Consider the following 19843-nt stretch of genomic DNA (forward strand, 5'->3'; position numbering starts at 1 on the left):
AGCACATAAAACACCATATTTCTTCGTGGTCAGTCAGGAGGGTGTTTGGATGCGACCACCATTACGGCGTCATGGCGGCCATCTTGCCCCCGAAAAAGTTTCAAGTCTCATTCCAATTTATCAGCTCGTTGACTAGCTAAGGGTACTCCAACAATAATAATTCATTGCCAACACTGTGTTGGTATATGATCTTATTTTTAATCAACATATACCAAAATCTTTCTTCTGGACATCACAATCTATGAGGAGGCTGCATTCCTGCAGGTAAGCCTTGATGCTGAATAGTAACGGCGTAGCCTCTTTTAGGAACATAGCAGAGGTTGGCCTCATATCGGATATTTTTAGTTCATAGATTTATATAAGTTCATCTGAAACAATGTAATTAACTAATATCCCAGTGCACAAATAATCCTTGATCGTGGCATGAAATGGAGCACTTACTTGGACCTGTCCTGTTTCACTGTTTCTGGCACTGTTGTTGATCTGGATGAGGGAGTACACAGCATTAGGAAAGTTTACTTTTAGGCAGGGTGCTTAACGTTGATTATTTTATGCCGACAACATGAAAACCTAGGGCCTTATTTACATAGGGCGGATGGGATATTCCATCAAAAATGTAGCGGTTGTCCTGTCTGCCATCTTACAATGACATTATAGCCTAGGGCACTTGTAATACAGCAGAAGGGATATCCTCCATGTTTTGATGCAGTATTGCATCCTCCATACTAACTTTCTGAGCCCTTGTGCAGTCATATGAAGAGATAGATAGGTAGATAGGAGTGTGGCTCACTGATTAGAGCGGCAGACTCTGATGCAGAGGTATGGCCCGGGACCAGGGTTCAATTCCCGATGCGGCAGGGTCCTGAGCCCAAAATGTCCATGGACTCGATAATTCTCGCCTCGGTGCCTATTCTAATCATGGGGTCCTACGCTGCAACTCTGGGCAGTAGTTGCTTAATCTCCACTACGGCGGCCCACCCGCGGCGGGATGCCTGGCTTTCACCCTGGGGATACCCAGTAGGGGTTATCTCACAGGGAAAAAAAGCCAGGACGGGTTACCATAGCAAGCGCCTTGATGCCTTCGGGTGATACGTGCATAGCGCAATGCATTTACATTAAATTAGTCTTCAAACATTATTATTTGCTTTATATTGGCCACATACATGGCTGACAAATACAATAACACATTTTGAATATTTGAGTTTTCAGATTATGGGTAACTTGTCTGCCACGTGGAACATGTGTTTTTGGTACTTCAACCTGCTGTGGCAAGCTGACTTCAAAAGGTGGGCCAGAGGAGCAAATTTAGATTATATGACATATTCATACTTTCAAAATGAAGACATTTCCATTGTCATGCCTAAGGCTATTCCATTAGCACTACCAAATGCTAGAAATATACAATTAAAAAAGGGTCAATGTATTCATTCGGAAATCCATTACTTTTGGATTGTGGTGTAAGAAGCTGTCAGAAACTGATGGCTTGTTTGGTTCTCTTCCGTTCTAAATGTCACTATTGGGCATCAATTCTAGTCTTCCTTTGACTCAATGTGGGAGTCAAATTTAGCACTGTAGGTGTTATATCACCAGAACAAGTTCACCCCCCATCATCAGATTTTTATATTCTGTGGTTCAAAAAGGTGTGTTTAAAAGCCTATTGCTAGCACGTTTTAGTGATGCAACTTAGCACAAATTAATCTGATTGTTAAACTATCCAATTGGGTAATAAGCATTTTGGCCGAGTCCATCTTTCCACTAACATTGAGCATGACATTACTTCTTTATCAACCTCTGATTGGCCTTGGCTTATAGTCAAGGACTTCTGATCTGTATTAAACAGCTCTCAGGATCAGCTTCTTATTATCGTTGAAATTGTGGGAGAAACTCTACAAAGGGAGCAAAGAAGTATATCTGGTCAGGAACCAAGCTTTGCAGTTGCTGTTTCCCACCAAATCTGTCAACAAGATAAATGATGCGATTTTGCCTTGCCAAGAGGGGAAACCTTTACTGACCGGCGTAGATAACAGTTGCCAAATGACCAGGAAGCAAAACTGTGTAGGTGGTTATTCTAGCATTCATGGGTTTTGTAAATGCAATACCTCTTGCTGTTTAATTGTGGTACACTGATGTGAAATTATCAATTAATGATGGAAAAATCAAATAAAAGTTCGTTTTTGTTAGAAAAGTGCTGGTGTCAACAGAGGGAAACCACAGTGTCTCAAAGAAATGAGATGCCTAGGAGCAGTGAGGAGATTGCAGCCCTGTTGGCCAGAACCGAAGATGGTAAATCTAACTTCCCACCTACGTATGTCGACCAATGGTTGCTTCAGGTTGCTTTGGGTATACCACCACCCAATATGCTTTACCAGGCTACCTAATATTTCAACCCAAAGTAGTCCAACTTTTGTGTGCTAAGCCCATGTCCAGCACCCACAGCGCCATGCTTGAGCTGTGATATTGGAGAGCAGTAGGAGCTGTAACTAGTTCCGCTGGGAACAACGTTCAGTACCCTCAGTCATTGCCCATCTGATCCCCATTAAGTGGACGCTAGAACTTTAACTCTAGAACTTATCCCTATTTGATGATCAGACCCTCTATGTTACTCTGCGTTGGGAGTCCCAATTCACCTTTTAATGTTGAGTCTCTTTGATTTTAAAATACTAGCCTGCGGCCAAAGCTAGTGGGAACCACTAAGAAACTAGGATAAAGGTCGGACAGTCCATAGTGTACTTGATGCACTTATAACATTCTGTCTAGCATCTTCAGTTTTGAGATTCATTGTCTTGTATCATCTGAGTTCCAAACCTACTCCGCCACTTAGAGTAACAGTTCCAAAACTACTTGTGCCTCTTAGAGTAAAGTTTCCAAATCTACTCCCCCCTTTTAGAGTAAGAATTCCAAACGTCCTTGCCCCTCCTAGAGTAAGGGTTCCAAATCTACTTTCCCCTCTTAGAGTAAGAGTTCCAAACCTGCCCCCTTCTTAGAGTAAGAGTTCCAAACCTACTCCCCCTTCTTAGAGCAAGAGTTCCAAACCTACTCCTCCCTCTGAGAGCAAGAGTTCCAAACCTACTACCCGGTCTTAAAGTAAGAGTTCCAAACCTACTCCCCCTTCTTAGAGCACACGTTCCAAACCTACTCCCCCCTCTTAGAGCAAGAGTTCCAAACCTATTACCCCCTCTTAGAGTAAGTGTTCCAAACCTATTACCCCCTCTTAGAGCATGAGTTCCAAACCTACTCCCCCCTCTTAGAGCAAGAGTTCCAAACCTGCTATCCCCTCCTAGAGTAAAAGTTCCTAACCTACTCCCCCTTTTTAGAGCACAACGTTCCAAACCTGCTCCCCCCTCTTAGAGCAAGAGTTCCAAACCTACTCCTCCCTCTTAGAGTAAGAGTTCCAAACCTACTCCCCCCTCTTAAAGCAAGAGTTCCAAACCTACTCCCCTTTCTTAGAGCACAAATTCAAAACCTGCTCCCCCCTCTTAGAGTAAGAGTTCCAAACCTACTCCCCCCTCTCAGATCAAGAGTACCAAATATACTCCCCCCTCTCAGATCAAGAGTTCCAAAACTTACTCCCCCCTCTTAGAGTAAGAATTCCAAACCTACTCTCCCCTCTTAGGGTAAGACTTGCCTGTTGTCCCCCAGTGCTACATCTTGAGAGTCAATTTGACAAAAGGAGTCACTTGGTGTTCCAGCTGGATCCCACATGACAGTGTTTAACCTCAAACACTGCCAATCAATCGTTAGTTGGATTCAGAGAAGCCACATCTCTTTGCCCAGTCTGTAATTTATTAAGAAAACACTTTGTGGAAAAGAATAGCTCCCCCAGAAAGAGAAAAGATGAAAGAGGGCTTTGATTGGTACGATATCTGCCACAAGATGTATGATTTCGTTCTGTAAAGACCATTAGTATTTATTCATAAGCTTTATATGTCTAACAAAAGAACCCTGGAGCTAACATCCTATCTCTTATACATTTGTCCACCATGATTGATTAACTTGTTATAAAGATGGTGGTACACTTACGACAGTGGGCTTCTTTTCTCCAATCACCAATTGTAACTCCAGCTTTCTGACATGTGTCTGCATACACCTTCAAGCTCTGACAGGCTGCTTGTTTGGCTCCATTATTCAGGCAAACGTCATATATGCAGTTGTCCAAATAACCCTGTGGGTCAATCTTTGCATGGCACTGGCTGAAGGGCCCATCGGTTGCTTTGGCTAGCAATCCACAGAAGGATTCTGTCTTGTACGTCTCCGAGAGATTTGGTGGGCAGACCTTGCATTGGCCGCTGCAGTCATGCCAGCAGGTCAGATCACCATCCTCCACCTTCCAGCTTTTCGCAAACTCTTCAATGCTCGTTGCCTGTGTCCCCTCTGGAGTGACAAAATCATCGTTTGGATCTTTGTTGTTATTCCCACACATGCCACACACTCTACCAGTGTAGCTGCTTTTCAAATCCACCCGCAAGTAGTGTTTCCAATCAAAGTAGATCTTTGGGCCAGAGTTTATCTCCACTACTGCATAACCCCCACCATTGTAGATGTACATCTGTCCTCCAGCTAGGGTTATTGGCAGCCCTGATTTGATACCATTCACCTTTACGAGGAAAGAAATAAGAGTTCTTAGTTGCATTTGATCAAAGTGTCCTTGTTAACTTCTTAAAACCACTCAAAGTTGATATATCTTTACAGTCTTTGATGGAGACTACACATGATTTCACTATTTGAACAGGTGCAATGTGTGTGCTCTACATGTGGACATCAGCCACTGATATGATGTCAAATGTTGATTTTTTTGTGGGTGAGCTAATCCCTTCCAATCAGTAAGTGTAAGCTCACAAAAGTAGGGTTTTGGTAAATCAGAAGGCAGCGTTTGGTGAGTTCTGCAGACTGTGATAGTTATTATTGTGGTTGTAGTAATTAAGAGGGTATTCTTTTCGTAATGCGGGTATAGTGGAGTTTAAATCAGTGTTTGTTCCCTTATGAACATTGCGCTGGCTAATCATGGGCTTATATTACAGATAAGGACAGAGCTTGATGCATGACTTGCAAAGCAAAAGTCTGTGTTTGTTTGTATTATGGACTGCTAAAATTACTTATGGTATTGACAATCCTTATTTTTCTCTGTAGAATGCAGTTTTTGTTTAAATGAGGTTATAGCAAGGAAGAAGCCACCCATGCTTACTTCAGTAAGCAGTAGTCATTGGGAGGTAAATAAAGAAGAAGATTTATCCTGTAAACTACATACATTAGAAATGGTAATATTGCATAGATAAGTCTTGTTTTCTTTGCACTGTGGCCAGCTGGAGTTACTAATGGAATTATGGTATTGGCTCTGGTGATATTTAGTTTGTATTATAGGGTGCTGGCGTTATTAATGGACTGGTGGTATTGATACTATTGCTGTTTAGTTTATAGTATAGGCCTGCTGGGTTTACTAATGGAAATATGGTATTTAAGATAATGGCAGAACAGACTTTCTACAATACATTGCTGAGATTACTAATGAGACTATGTTATTGGTAATGGTGGAATTTCATTGGTGTGGTTGGTTGCTGAAGTTTCCAATTGGAGAATGGTTCTGGTAAGTGCTTTGTTTTCCCAGCAATATGGTCAGTAAGCGTTGGAAGGGTGTTAGGGTATTGAAGAGGACGTGGTTTGTTTGTGATATTTGCAGCAGAAGTTGGCAGTGACATTATGGAGCTCATAAAGGCTGTGTGTTATGTGTACTTTCAATCTCAGGAGTTAGTGATTAGAAAACAGAGTGAGTAAAAAGCAATGTGTGTTGTGGTTTGATCTGTATGAGGTGCCAGTTAGTTATAGAGTTGATAAAGTCTGCCTGTGCTGTGTACTTTTTGTTGTAGGAGTTAGTAATTAGACTATTGTGTGGATAAAGGCTGGATATGTTGTGTGCTTTGGGTGGCATGAGATAGCAGATAACTTCAGGAATGAATGTATGACAAAAGCATGAATGGCTGAACCACGAGTGCTGCTACAATGCGGTCCCAACAACGAATGCGTCTTAACCACGCATGCCTTCACAACAAATTTAATTGTAAAGGTATGTTTGATAAATGGATATGACAGGTAAATTACTACTATCCCGACCCCCCTTTCCGCTCTAAGCCCTAAAATCCTATACCTCTAACTCGCACCTCTGTCCTGAGCCCTGAAACTGACCCACCCTGCCCTTAAACCTACCAATTGCCCTCCCTGAGGCCTAAAACCCTGCCCGGTATGAAAAACTTTCCTGACCCTGGCCCCCCTGCCCTGAGCACTAAAACATACCCCCGCACTGAACTTAAAACTACTCCTACCCCTTTCCCTGAAGCCAAAAACCCTGACTCCTTTAAAAAAACAACCCCAACCCCCCGTCCTGAGCTCTAAAACCGACCCCACTTCCAAAATCTCCCCCCCCAACTAGGCCCCAGCTCTCAAAACTACCCCACTCTCCCGCCGCCCTGAGCCCTAAAACCCTGACCCTTTTTAAAAAGACTGCCCTGACCATTCCGCCTGAACCCTAATATCGATCTCCACCCTTAAAAACTACCCCCCAAACCCGGACCAGCCCTTAAAACTACCCAACCTACCCCCCTCGCCCTAAGCCCTAAAACCCTGACCCCCTTCCAAAAACTACCCCAATCCCATCCCCCCACCCGGAGCACTAACATTTCCACCCTTAAAACCTATCAAGACCAAACCCATCCCCAGCCCCTCTTATCTGTCTGCATCCAGAGCTTCCTGTTCCGACGCTTCCTCGTCCTCTCCCCACCCAACTGGACAGTGGACCGATATCTGCCTTAACCACTTTGTGGTTCAGCCAAGCATTGTTACTTTTTTGCAGGGAATCTGCAAACGTGGCTCAGTCCGCGTTGTAAAGCCCATTTCTCTCAGGAACTCATAAAGGCTGTGTTTGGTGTACACTTTGGATTGAATTAGTCAATCCAAAGTGATTACATTAAACAGTTAATAAAAGCAGTTTGTGGTGTATGGTCTGTTCGTTATGAGTTGGCAGTTAGTTTATAGAGTTGATAAAGTGTGTTTGTGGCATGGACTGTTTGTTGGAGGAGTTAGTAACTGGATTACAATGTTAAGAAAGGCAGTGTGTGTTGTGTGCGTTGGTCTGCATGAGTTGGCAGTTAGTTATAGAATTGATAACGTTAGTCTATGCTGTGTACGTTTTGTTGCAGAAGTTAGTAATTAGACTCTAGAGTTGATAAAGGCTGTGTGTGTTATGTGCTTTGGGCGGCATGAGATAGCAGTTAACTTGAGGGACTCATAAAGGCTGTGTGTGTTGTGTGCTTTGGGCTGTTTGAGATAGCAGTTAACTTCAGTAACTCATAAAGGATGTGTATGATGTATACTTTGGATTGCAGGAGTTAGTAATTAGATTATAGAGTTGGTAAAAACAGTTTGTGTGGTGCCCTCTGGTCTGCATGAGTTGGTAGGTAGTTAATAGAGTTGATAAAGTCTGTGTGTGCTGTGTGCTTTTTGTTGCAATAGTTAGTAATCAGACTAGAGTGGATACAAGTTGTGGGTGTTGTGTGCTTTGGGTAGGGTGAGATAGCAGTTAACTTCGGTAACTCATAAAGGCTGTGTGTGATGTATACTTTTTGTTGCAGGAGTTAGTAAATGGATTACAGTTAAATGTAAATGTAAATGTACAGGAATTTATATAGCGCAAATCACCAAGCGGTTTCTAAGCGCTTGCTTAGGGAACCCGTCCTGGTATTCCCCTGTGAGATAACCCCGGCAGGGTATCCGCAAGGTGAAAGCCAGGCATCCCGCCGCGAGGGGCCGTTGTGGAGATTAAGCAAGCTATTGCCCAGAGTCGCAGAGTGTGAACCCGTGAATCGAGTAGGCACCGGAGCGAGAATTGTCGAGTCCATGGACATTTTAGGACTCAAGACCCCACCGAGCCGGGAATTGAACCCTGGTCCCGGGCTGACCTCTGCTTCCAGGTCTGCCTCCTCTAACCAGTGAGCCACACTTCTCCACTTAAGTTAAGAAAGGCACTGTGTGTTGTGTGCTTTGGGCCGCATGAGTTAGCAGTTAGGATTTAAAGTTCATAAAGGAAGTGCGCATTGTGAACTTTGTGTTGCAGGAGTTAGTAATTGGGTCACAAAGTTGATAAAGTCTCTCTGTGTTGTGAGATTTTAACAGAAGTGGTTACCAGTTAGATTATGGAGTTGTTAGGGTTGTGGTATTTGCATTTATTCTATTTATTTATTATTTATATAAGTTTTATATAGCGCTAGCTAGACCCAAAGGTATCAGAGCGCTTTACAAAGTCGTGAACAGGAATACAGTAAATCAGGCACGCAAACACAAAAAGAGGCGAGAATTCAAAATAGTAAACATAAATGAAAAAAGCAATACCAAAAACAATGGAGGTGACAAGGACTACGTTAAGTTGGTGCAGTGACTGCCTATGCTTTTGAAATGTATGGTTGGTAATAGAGCTAAATATGGTGGCAGTGCTATTCAAGTAATGTAAATGCTGGGAGTTAGGTTTCATACATGGGTAGTGAGTGCCTGGTATGTTCTTTGGCATCACGTACAGCGGATTTAGAAAACGCGGCATAGAGCGTTCTTTAGAGTGTGGCAGGTGGGATACTGAGTCAAAACACAAGGGGCATCCCATCCACAGAATAATAAGTGCCGTAGACTATAGTGCACTTATATTATAGTGGACGATACATACATCAAGTTTGGGACAGAGTATCCCCTTCGGCTGTGCTCTAAATAAGGCCCATCTGGTTTAGAATCCAAATTACAGGGGTTATTATTAGGAATGTAGTAAAGAATGGGGGGCTTTGTGTGGATGCTCCTGTAAGGCGGACAGGATAGGAATGATGTTATAGTACAAAAAGAGCTGTGATTCACTTGTTCTTTTTCCTTCTTTGGTTGGAGGGGATTTATGATATTAAAGATGTCAGAGTGGTTCTTTTTGCCAGACGCAGGTCACAGTTCCTATAAATAAATAAGTTGGTGGCTAATTAGCATAAACAATGTGCATTGACGACACATGGAGTGACATCACAGTAAGTGATTTACCAGGTACACAAAATAACACCACAACCAGTGAGTGGCCTGATGCAAAATGATGGGATGTTTCCACAGGGGTCCCTGGCATTCCTATTTCTTGTAGATATTCATAGGCCTTAGGCTGTCTGGGCCCCTCATCCCCGTGCCACAGAGGCCACCGGGACCGCCGTTAACAGCTCTGACCAAATCATAGACATGGTCTAATGGGAGCCGCGACTGACACCGCTCTAGAAATTCATGGGGAATGCTGTCCACCTATGTCCAGGAAGGGTGCATGGATTTTCAACAATAAAGGCAAAATAGTCTGGGGCATACTCCTGAGAAAATGTCGTAGCGCGGAGCTGCGCCAAATTTGCCAGCACTAGGCTCCATTTTGAAAACGGAGGGATGCACTGTATTCACTGAATACAGCGCACCCCTGTGTTTCCCCTAGCGCTGATGCAAAAAACACTGCCTAGCGCCCCACAGGGACCGTGAAGCCATGTTACAAGGGTGCCCGCGCTGCAGGGACAATTGTTTATGTGCAGGAAGGGAAATCTGCGCTGGGACGCTCTCGGGCAGCCATGCGCTTTATAAATCCTGCTTTCATTTCTTTATAAATCCTACTTTCATCTGCCTGCACATAAACAATCAATAATGGTGATTTGTAACTTCTATGTTTGCTGCAGAATGCAGCACACATGTAAAAAGCAAAAAACAAGAAGAAACAATTTCTCCTTGTTGAACCATTCTAATAATTGATATTCCATGAAGCTTGTTTCTGGGACTGCCTGCATTGTACATCTGAGGCAGCGTCAAATAGCAATGGGTGTTGAGGTGGTATGCCCACGGCAATACCCATTGCACACCCCTTTGCCACAGAGGATTGTGGAAGAAAGGGGCATATTTACAAGGTGGTGTTAAGTTACACTAAGTGGCTTAGCACCGCCTTGTAAATATGTAAAATGGCGCTGGAGTGTCAAAAAAAGTGGCTCTCCGGTGACGTTTTTAGGGGCTTGTAAATATGCCCCTATGTTTTTTATTTATCTGGGACCTGATGTACAAAGAGAGGAGTCACAAATATTGATCACTAATTTTGTACAGACTCTTTGCGAATTTGCCCTGATTTTGAGAGGTGATAGGTCATGTTAATAAATGTCTAGTCACAAGGGGTTGTAGAATGGGCTGCATAGTGAACGTTAATTAGGCAGTTCAATATTTGGGAGCCTTGCTATAGAGCCACAAGAAAGGTGGTCTGAAAGGAACAGCAGACCTACATCCTTGTGTTTGTATTCTCAAATAAGAAACTTTTTTTTGGAAGCGCCTGTCTTCCTTAAAGAAAATACACGAGGAAAGGAAAACATCAGGGGGAGCAGGCACAGCTGCACACCAAGGGGCATATTTACAAAGAATTGGCATAGGGCAGCACCGCAAGTCATTTTTCTGCACTTCCCTACAGAAATTTTACAGGGCAGGAATGCACCGTATGTACAAGATACATTCTTGTCCTTTCAGCCAGGGCAGGTGCACAATTAGGACCTGTGCGCCAACGCATGCTCCTCTATCACCATGGTGCAAGAGAGTCTGTGTTGTTGGCAAGATTCTATTGTGCAGGAAGGAGTACCTTCCTGCACAAAAACAATCACTAGAGTATTTTTCCTCTTTCTACATGTGCTGAATTCTGCAGCACACCTGGAAAGAGGAAAACATTAGGAGAAATATAAACATTTCTCCTCTTTATGCCTGTTCTAGAGAGGTGCAAGGTTTTGACTCTTCGCTAGGTTTACCTGATGTTGTATTCTGGGGCAGTGTCAAATTCCATGGATGTTGAGTGGGAACACCCACAGCAACACCCATAGAGCGCATCTTTCATGCAGAGTAGGCAAGGCAGCGACTTGCACTTCTTTACCTTATCCATATCTACAAGGCCATGAAAAGCCATGCAGGGTGGCTTTATGTGGCCTTGTAGATATGGCTAAGCCTTGTGCGCCACTGAACGTCACAAAAATGATGTTCCGGTGGCGCAGAGGGCTTGTAAATAAGCTCTCAAATTCATAAAGGAAGTAGTGTCCCCTCCTTTGAAGTCTTGTGGTCACAAACGACTGATACATACCATTGCGATTCACAGCTCGAAGGGGATGCTCCTTTTATGGCCCCTCTTAATTGTCATTCATTTGTGAGTTAGATATACTTTTTTGCCTTGCACAGTGGGTTTAGTGCATAAAGCCCTTACGCTGATGCAAACCCTGTGATTTTAAGAATTGCAATAACTGAAGGACATTTTACATAGGGCCCTAGAAGTAGTGATTTGCCTCTAGGCTTCATCAAGTGTGCCTTGAAATTTAAGATGAAACTGGTATCCAGCCTAGTTGTGAATTAGAGGAACACTGAAACACCACAGACCTGTCATGCTCCTACCAGAGATTTCAGCGGCTTGAATGCAGAAGAAATGTATTGGGAAAACCGCATAGGAGGAGGTGGAGTTACTGGGAGAGTCAAACCTGAAATTGCCATTAATTGCTAATTAATCAGGAGATTCTCAGGATTCAAGCCTGAATCCCATTAATTCTACATCCTGGGGGGGATACAAGAACCCCCAGTATCATTATGTTCTTGAGGGGTAGGGATTGGAGATTGGGGGGTGGAGTCAAATAAACACCCATACCAGGGCAGGCACTAATAATGAGGCTGTAGGTGTCACACTATAGCTGCTGCCCTCATTCGCCTTAAGGAAGCACCTGCCCTGCTTGCATCCACCTTTTACATGCATCTGGCCTACAATTCTAAGGGAACGATCTATAGGACTCACCCTCACGTGGCCATGCTCCATGGCATAAATGGTGATGTTTTGCCCATGCGCCTGTACGTTGACCATATCAACATATGAGACTCGTCTGTTGCCTCTGTTCTGATTCTTGGCCTCCACGTTGAAATAAGGGAGTTGGCCTCTGGTCTCACATGACTTGACCACGGTGTAGGTGCAGGTACCCTGCATCTCATACTTGTGTCCATCATAGGTTATGAAGTGGGGATCACCGTAGACTTGGCAGGTGACGACTGTGTCAGGAACACATTTTGGCTTCCCATCAGCCATTGTGCAGATGTAATTTTTCTCGCAATGCGTATACTTGCAGGTGGCTGTTAAAAAAGCGATGGAAATGGTAAACATTTGTAAAGGAATTACCTGTCCTCTGTCTCCTACAACTCCCTTTATTCTGCTTATCCCTCCACCAGTGAACAGTGTAAAATGCAATTATTAGCTTTGCAATATCAGACACCATGGAGCTGATTCACAAACTCTATTAGCGTACTTAAATTAAACGTAAGTGAACAAAAACAACTGACAGTGCTCTCTAAGATTCGCATTCACATATGTAGGGACTTATTCATGCACATGGAACTTTCACCTGGGAAAAACCCTCTAGTGTGGTGAGAAGTTTGTGACTGGGAGGTAGGTGAAGTGTAGGATGGCTTTTCACAATACATGGAATTCATTGGGCATTCATAAATGTTTGGTCTGGTTAGTCTCACTGTGGAAGCACTTAGAGGCATATTATCAAGAACAGGCGATAAAATTATCGACGCTTTATCGGCAGGAACCTGTCGCTAAAGCGGCGATAATGGGCTTGATAATATGCCCTTGTGAATTCCCATAGCAGCCCAGGTTAACACCAGAACCTGGGCTGCTATGGGAATTCACAAGGACATATTATCAAGGCCATTATCGCCACTTTAGCGGCAGTTACCTGCCGATAAAATGGCGATAATTGTATCGCCTGTTCTTGATAATATGGCCCTTAGTCACCTACTTTAAAGATATATTCAATGTGTTTCAGTTGTGAACATGGACAGTGACTACCCCCAACATTGAAAGGGCTGCAAAAGTTAAACCTACTACTACATATTGTTTATTTCTATTCAGTTTCATACAGCACAGCCCACAGCCACAATGCCTCGAAGCGCTAGAGATATTTGTGGATGTAGGTGAAAAAGAGTGCAATCATATACATTGAGCAAATTGAATAAGTGACAATGAATAAGATACATTTTATGGAAACAACAAAAATATAGATATGTTCAACTGCTGTAATGTATTCACTTTCAATTCTACATCAAACCCCTTAAAATTCTACTCACAAGTAACCCTATCACAGTTCACCAATAAGGTGACAATACAAAACTCTATTTCAAAGTCCCCTCTTGTTAGATCAGGCATCTTTTGGCGTGTTTGCCATGTCTTTTTGCTTTCTTATCTCCTGTTTATGCTGGTTTAGTGTCTCTGCACACTTTCTCACTGCTGATCAGTGTTAAAGTACAAGTTCTCCTAATATAGATTGTGTTATGGATTGGACTTTTCATGATTAGCTATTTGATTTACTGCTAAGTCCCTAGTACAGTGCACATGGTGGGCCCAGGGTCTGTAAATCAAATGCTACTAGTGAGCCTGTGCAAATAGTCACTTGGATTCACCCAGGACATCAAGCTCGCCCTCAAGAAATATATTGCTATGAAAACAGAGACAACCTAATTCCATCTCTATCTTCCAAAGGAAGTGAAATTGTTTCAAGCAGAAAGCAACTTCAGCCCTGATGGTAAAACCCTTGTATTCTTGTAACTGGTTGATGCCGATATCAAACTCTATAGCTTCTTGGTCTCCGCACTAGCACCCTGGAGCCCACCCTATATGCTGCAATGCATCTCATCCATAGCCTTAAGAAATATGACCACATCAACTCCTTCCTGGTGGAACTTAATTGGCTCCTTTTGCCAGCTCACACCATCTTCGAATCCAGCAGCATCATATACAAATCCATCATGATTGTCACCCTGCATAATACGCTACGGGATGGACTACTAAGTTTTCATGCGTCACAGCAACAAATGTTTCTGTTCTTTGGGGTGTTTTGTGAAAGGAAGTGTAGAAAAGCACCATATCAACTTAGATGTGGTTCTGGTTCTCTACTCTTGTGCAGGAACCCCTTTTTCTGCTTTGCACAAATGCACACACCCTGGCACCATAGTGATGTTACAGCATATGTTTGGTAGTGCAAGGGTACGCTTTAATTCCAGGACAAAACACTATGCATATGTTTAGTTAAACTTTTCCCACTTTGTATATGTGCTGTACAGTGCAGCACACACAAAGTTTGAAGATTGGCAAAAGAAAACCTTTTCCCAAACTTTACGCCTCCCGTGAGGAGGTATTTTTTGGAACAAATTCCTAGTTACCTCTTTTAGTAGCTAGGACTTTGTGCCAAAATCCATGGTGGAGAGTGAGAAAGACAAATATGCCTCTTTTTTCCACTTTCCCCCACCCCGCATGTTGTAACAACGCATACCATTATCCGCAAGTCATGATACGACTTGTGGAGGGGGCGCTGGATGTTGGAATAGTATAATTTACTATTCCAACTCCAGTCTGTATGGACAGTAGGGAAGGTGTTGAATTTTAAATCCAACACCTTCTCCCACCTCCGCAAGTCGTTGTAACGACTTGCAGGGTAATGGTATGCGTTGTAACACCGCGGTCGTTGTTACGACCGCGTGGTAACAACATGCTGGGTGACGGATGCGTAGTAAGGGGTGTTTACCAGGAAAGACTAACAATGGAACATGCTTCATTTGACTCCTTCTTCAAAAGTGCTTAGGAATGACCAGAGCCATCATTGTTTGGTCCAAATGGTCTTTTGGCCTATTTCAGTCTTTCAATGAGCCTCTGGAAGTAGTCTGCTTAGAAACTGCTACATTAAACATCATACATATTTTTATTGTTTCTTTACTGCATAGCCAAAATGAATCAACCTTCCTCCAGGGGGTATATATGTTGCTACTGCTAAGATTGACCAGATGTATAGCCCTCTCGTGTGATTAGAAGTTTGACAAACTCATCAACGTATTGAAGTTTCCTTCAGCTTATCCCAAAAGAGAGTTTTTTTGTCACTCAGAAAGAAAGTGCAACATGTATATTTTGCATATTTTGCTCTATGCTGACCCAACTCTTTATAAAATGGTCTGTTACTGGACTGTTTTTATGGCAGTATGTTGTTGGGGTCTATACACGACCCTCAGGTTGTGCGATTTCACGCGTATTTAGTCCCATGTTCTTTTTGCTTTCTCGTGGTCCTCTAATGGTGATGTGACTACCCAAATTCAAATAATAAGAACAAGGACCGAAATAAACCTGCAATGTCCACTGCCTTCTAAGCCATCATCGCTATGTATGCTGTCACTGACAGTCAATGCCTCTAATGAGATCAGACAACAGTAAGCCCCGGAATGCAAAGCACAGTTTCCTTTAAAGCCAGGAGTGGGTGAAATTGTCACACATGAAAGTGAATTGTAAGCAAATGTTTAGCAATGTGTGCCATGGCAGTAAAATTGAATCATATATAAACGTGATATTATATTATTTCGTTTTCCTTCTTTTGCTCACAGAGCAATCAGCTTTGTCACTTGCAAGCCTTGAAATAAAGTTCAAATAATTGGTGTTTTTTTCTTCTCTGCAATTTTTCAAGTTTAGATGCTAAAGGTATAAGCAGTTGGCTTTCAAATCTTACCTTTCTCTAAAGTAAACAGGAAATTGCTTCAACTGAGTGAGTCTATGCCAATCCGCTCTATAAACTGATAGCCGAAGATTACACTAGATTGGCCACCAACACTGCTGGTGAGCTCATCTCCAACTGGTTAAACCATTTAATTATAATAAACCACCGTTCCATGGGTGATTTTTGAAACATTAAGTATATACTTTCTAAAAGTATCTTTTTAAATTCATCTCACAAGTGATGTGCATTCAAAACAAAAACACATGGGCGAAATAACAAGTCTATTTCAATAAATGTTTTCGATGAATTATCTATGCAGGGTACCACCATGATCTTCTTCTATTGTTTACCTGTCTTACTCATATCTCAAAAACCTTAGGAGTCTCTTGTACGTCTTTTTTTCATCATATAACATGTGTGCTGTTCAGTAATACCTTTCTTTCAAAGTAATAATCACTAGCTAGAGTTTTTAAAACGTTTTAAAATGAGTTTATCTTTTAACCCATGGCTCAAATAATGTACATTACCCCCTTCCTGCTTCTCCATCTCCTCGGAATACATCTGATTGTGGTCGTCATTACAAATCTCTCTTTGGCCTGCTGGTACGAGATGCATGCATGGACCTAATATAGGGGTCACCAGGGGTCGCTTCTGCGACCCCCTTGGCAAACCCTGGCACTGCCCTTCTCCCATTCCAGGCAAGAAGAATTATGGTACAGGCCCTTATACTCTCTCGCCTGGACTATGGGAATGCCGTATATCTTGGAGCCCCTCAATCTACGATCAATAAACTGCAAGACCAGCCTTGAGGAATCTTCATTGGCTCCCCATTCCAGCCAGTTTAGGTTTAAGGCTATGTGCCTGGCTCATAAAGCCATCTGGAAGACTGGTCCGGCTATGATGCACCCTCTAGTCACCTTCTATCTTCCTCACAGAATCCTGCGCTCCAGTTCTTTATGCCTGTCCACCCCCAAGAAAATACGAAGAGCGAGATGGGGTGGACGCTCCTTCTCGTTTAATGCCACTAAGATCTGGAACTCTCTCCCCCTTGCCCTTCGAGAGAACAACAATCTTCTGGCCTTCCGGAAGCTCTTGAAAACTCATCTGTCCGAGACGCCTCCATAGCACTGTGGCTTCTGTTTTTTTCTGCCTCTCTATTAATCAGCGCTGGGAGGCCTCAGGGTAGCCATGCGCTATATAAATAGAACTTCAATTCAATTCAACTGCCTTTGCGACCCCTAGCTTCAGAGTTGGTGAAATCAGTCCCAGGAATGCAGGGGCAGCTTGTTCTTATGGAAATCGGTTGGCTCCCAACTCTCCGTGTTTTCTGTCAATCTTTTTATACTAATAGTGAATAATCTTACATTATTCACTATTAGGGTTATACAAATGGAGACCAAATAGCTGGAAAATTACTTTTCCTGGACAGATGAGGTAAGTTAAAAAAATATTTTAAATGTATGTTTTGTTCATGCTTGCAGGAGTGAATGTATAAGTGAATGTGTGTGCATATGTACGTAGATGTGTGTATGTGTGAATATGCGTCTGTGAGTGAAAGCGAAGGTCAAAGGGCATGTTAGGTTCCTCCTGCTACCCCTGGCATTTTGGTGAATTGACGACCATGGATGCAGGTTTGGAAGGCATGAGTATAATCCCTCAAGACATAGTCCATGCAGCCACGGTCTAGACACAGATTCGGATAAAGTAACCCTACCAATACGAAATCAGGATTCAAAAGTCGCTAAGTAGTTTCAAAAGAACATGTCAACACGAAGCACAGAGTCAAGTTGAAATATAACCATTTCATATATGTGAGGAATTGCATTTCTTGCTTCCTCAAACAACCACTCTTTGCAGTACCTTGTACAATTCTGTCTGTAAAGCTGCCTGCATTGACACTGCAACAACCCAAGATTGAACGAAGTTCACACTGGAGCACACAGTGGACATGTCTGAAGATTGACAAACCAGGGAAACTTGAGAGGACAGTTGTGTATCATCTAAGAATGTGAAGTGTATAAAGAATAACTTTGCAGCGCTAATACAAATTGGAGACTGTTATTATTAAATGGATTCAGAAAGTAAAAAGTATCTATCCATCCTTTAGACCTGGCTCTGCCTCTTATAGGCTTGTCAGCCGTGGGGTGATCTTCCCTCCAACCTTCCACCTTCATTGTTTATGATCTCGTTTTTGCTGGTCTTATGACTATGAGCACACTTTTACACTGCTAACCAGTGATAAAAAGCCCATGCTCACTCCTTAAGACATGGTAGCATTGACGTATCCCCAATTGCCCTATTTAAAAGTGGCAGTACATCTGACCCAGGCCTGTAAATTCAATGCTACTACTGCAAAGCTGGCGAACTGATTGTGCCACCAACATAAGTAACCCTTTAAACAACTCTCACACCTGCTATTGCAGCCTGTGTGTGTGCAGTTTAAACTGGCCTTATCAACCTGGTAAAATAAACCTTTTGCCAGGCCAAGACTTTCAATTTTATACATAAACGTCACAAATACGGTGGGCCGAGGACAGCCTGGAGGGCAGGGTGCAATGTATTTAAAAATCAGGGTACTCACTTTTAAGTTTTAAATGTTCTACTAGTGAAAACTCAAGCATTTATTTTTCACTAGTACACTATCTATTTCTCCCATAGGATAACATTGGAGTTCCCTTATTACATTGTATAAGTGTAATTTCCAAATGGTAAGAGATAACCAGTTCATGTTAGGTGTCTCTGGCTTGGTAGTTCAGGCTGGACTGTTTCCATGAGGCACAGGGTCAAGACTGATTTGCATATAGTTGGGTCTAAGCTGAGGCGATGAATTGAGCTAAAGAATGATGACGGATTCAACACAGATCTGTGACTGGGGTTGAGTGTTTGAAAAGTTTCAGCGCTCTATCCATCCTCTTCTTGTGTTTGGTTTGTTTGCCCTAAGTTGGCAGGGAATGGCCAGATGTGGGTCCCTTGCTCACTTTGCCACTGGATTTTAGCTATCCTGGCTAATGAAGGGTGCTACCCAGAAACTAGTCCCAGGATGCTTGTTACCAGTCCAGGGAAGACCTGGCTGTGCAGTTCGGGCTGGACTGTTCCCATGACTCACAGGGTCAAGACTGATTTGCAGACAGCTGGGTCTGAAATGAGGTGGCAAAGTGAGCTAAAGAATGATGATGGATTCAACCAGATCTGTAACTGGGTGTGAGTGTCTGAAAAGTTTCAGCGTTCCATCCATCATCTCCTTGTGTTTACTTTTAGAAAGTTGGCATTTTCCTGTCTTATCCATTTAATGCATATAGCCTGTCTCTGCTCTAAGGACTGGGTGCACTTGATAGTTGAGCTTGGTGTATACCTCCTAAACAGCCACACACAGTAGGGAGCTTAGGTGTGCCAGGATGGGCAAATACTTGCAGAATGGGAGGGAGAAGCTGGGCACAACCCCACTTACACTTGAATTGGCTGTGCCCTGCATCCACACAAAGGGCTATATACCCCCTGTAGTTAATCTAGAGCCAGGACAAGGAAGGCAGGATTCATGGGGGCTTCAAATGGAAACCTCTAGAAGCATCTCCCCCAATTCAAAGGCACAATTGGGTATAAATACTGGACCCCAGGCACCACCACATCAGTACACGTCTGAACTTGTAGATTGTCTGCTGCCAGGAAAAAGGACTGCCAGGCAATTGGACTGCTTCTCTGATGAAACTGCTGCCCTGAAGTGCAGGCTTGCTGTCAGCTGCCCTTTTGCCTGGGTAAGAAGGAATCTCTTGAACCCAGAACCCAGAACCCAGAGGGGCTCCAAGGGATAGTTGGCTGGCCTCATGATCTAAAGCCTCAGGGAAAAAACGGGCTTCCAAAAACCCTGCTTCTAAACCTGGACGCTGCCATTTGTGAGTCTACCCTGCTGGTTTGTGCTACACCAGTCCTGAACCCTTGGAAGTGGGATTAAGGTGCTCGGCCAGCCTCCGTGTGGACCTAATAGAACCAATGCATTTCCTCTGTTGCATGGCACAAAACCAAGCAAAACCGATGCATTGCCGCTGCTGCAAAGATTGGAACCATAGCAAAAACTCACATCACAGCTCTTTGGTACCGCCACATCACCCTAACTGCGTGATGCCTCCTTGGCGCAGGCCCTGGCATCCATCATTGGCTGCAGCCTCGATGATGACCCTGGACTCCACATCGCAGCCTCACAGCTCTTAACAAATGACACATCACCCCGACTACGCTCAGCATCCTCGATGCTGGACTACGCATCACAAGTCCTGTCT

General features: G+C 43.3%; 1 protein-coding gene across 1 annotated transcript in view; it reads right to left on the minus strand.

Moving 5' to 3' along the window:
* Positions 1-19843, minus strand: part of LOC144770674 (IgGFc-binding protein-like) — a 334107-nt gene that overhangs the window by 177279 nt on the left and 136985 nt on the right. Inside the window, exons 13-14 of the mRNA XM_078655389.1 lie at positions 11834-12162; positions 4021-4594 (exon numbers count right to left, since the gene is read on the minus strand). Of these exons, the coding sequence (XP_078511515.1) occupies positions 4021-4594; positions 11834-12162 (903 nt within the window). The remainder of the gene's footprint in view (positions 1-4020; positions 4595-11833; positions 12163-19843) is intronic.

This window comes from Lissotriton helveticus, chromosome 7 (assembly GCF_964261635.1).
Source record: "Lissotriton helveticus chromosome 7, aLisHel1.1, whole genome shotgun sequence".
NCBI classification, from domain to species: Eukaryota; Metazoa; Chordata; class Amphibia; order Caudata; family Salamandridae; genus Lissotriton; species Lissotriton helveticus.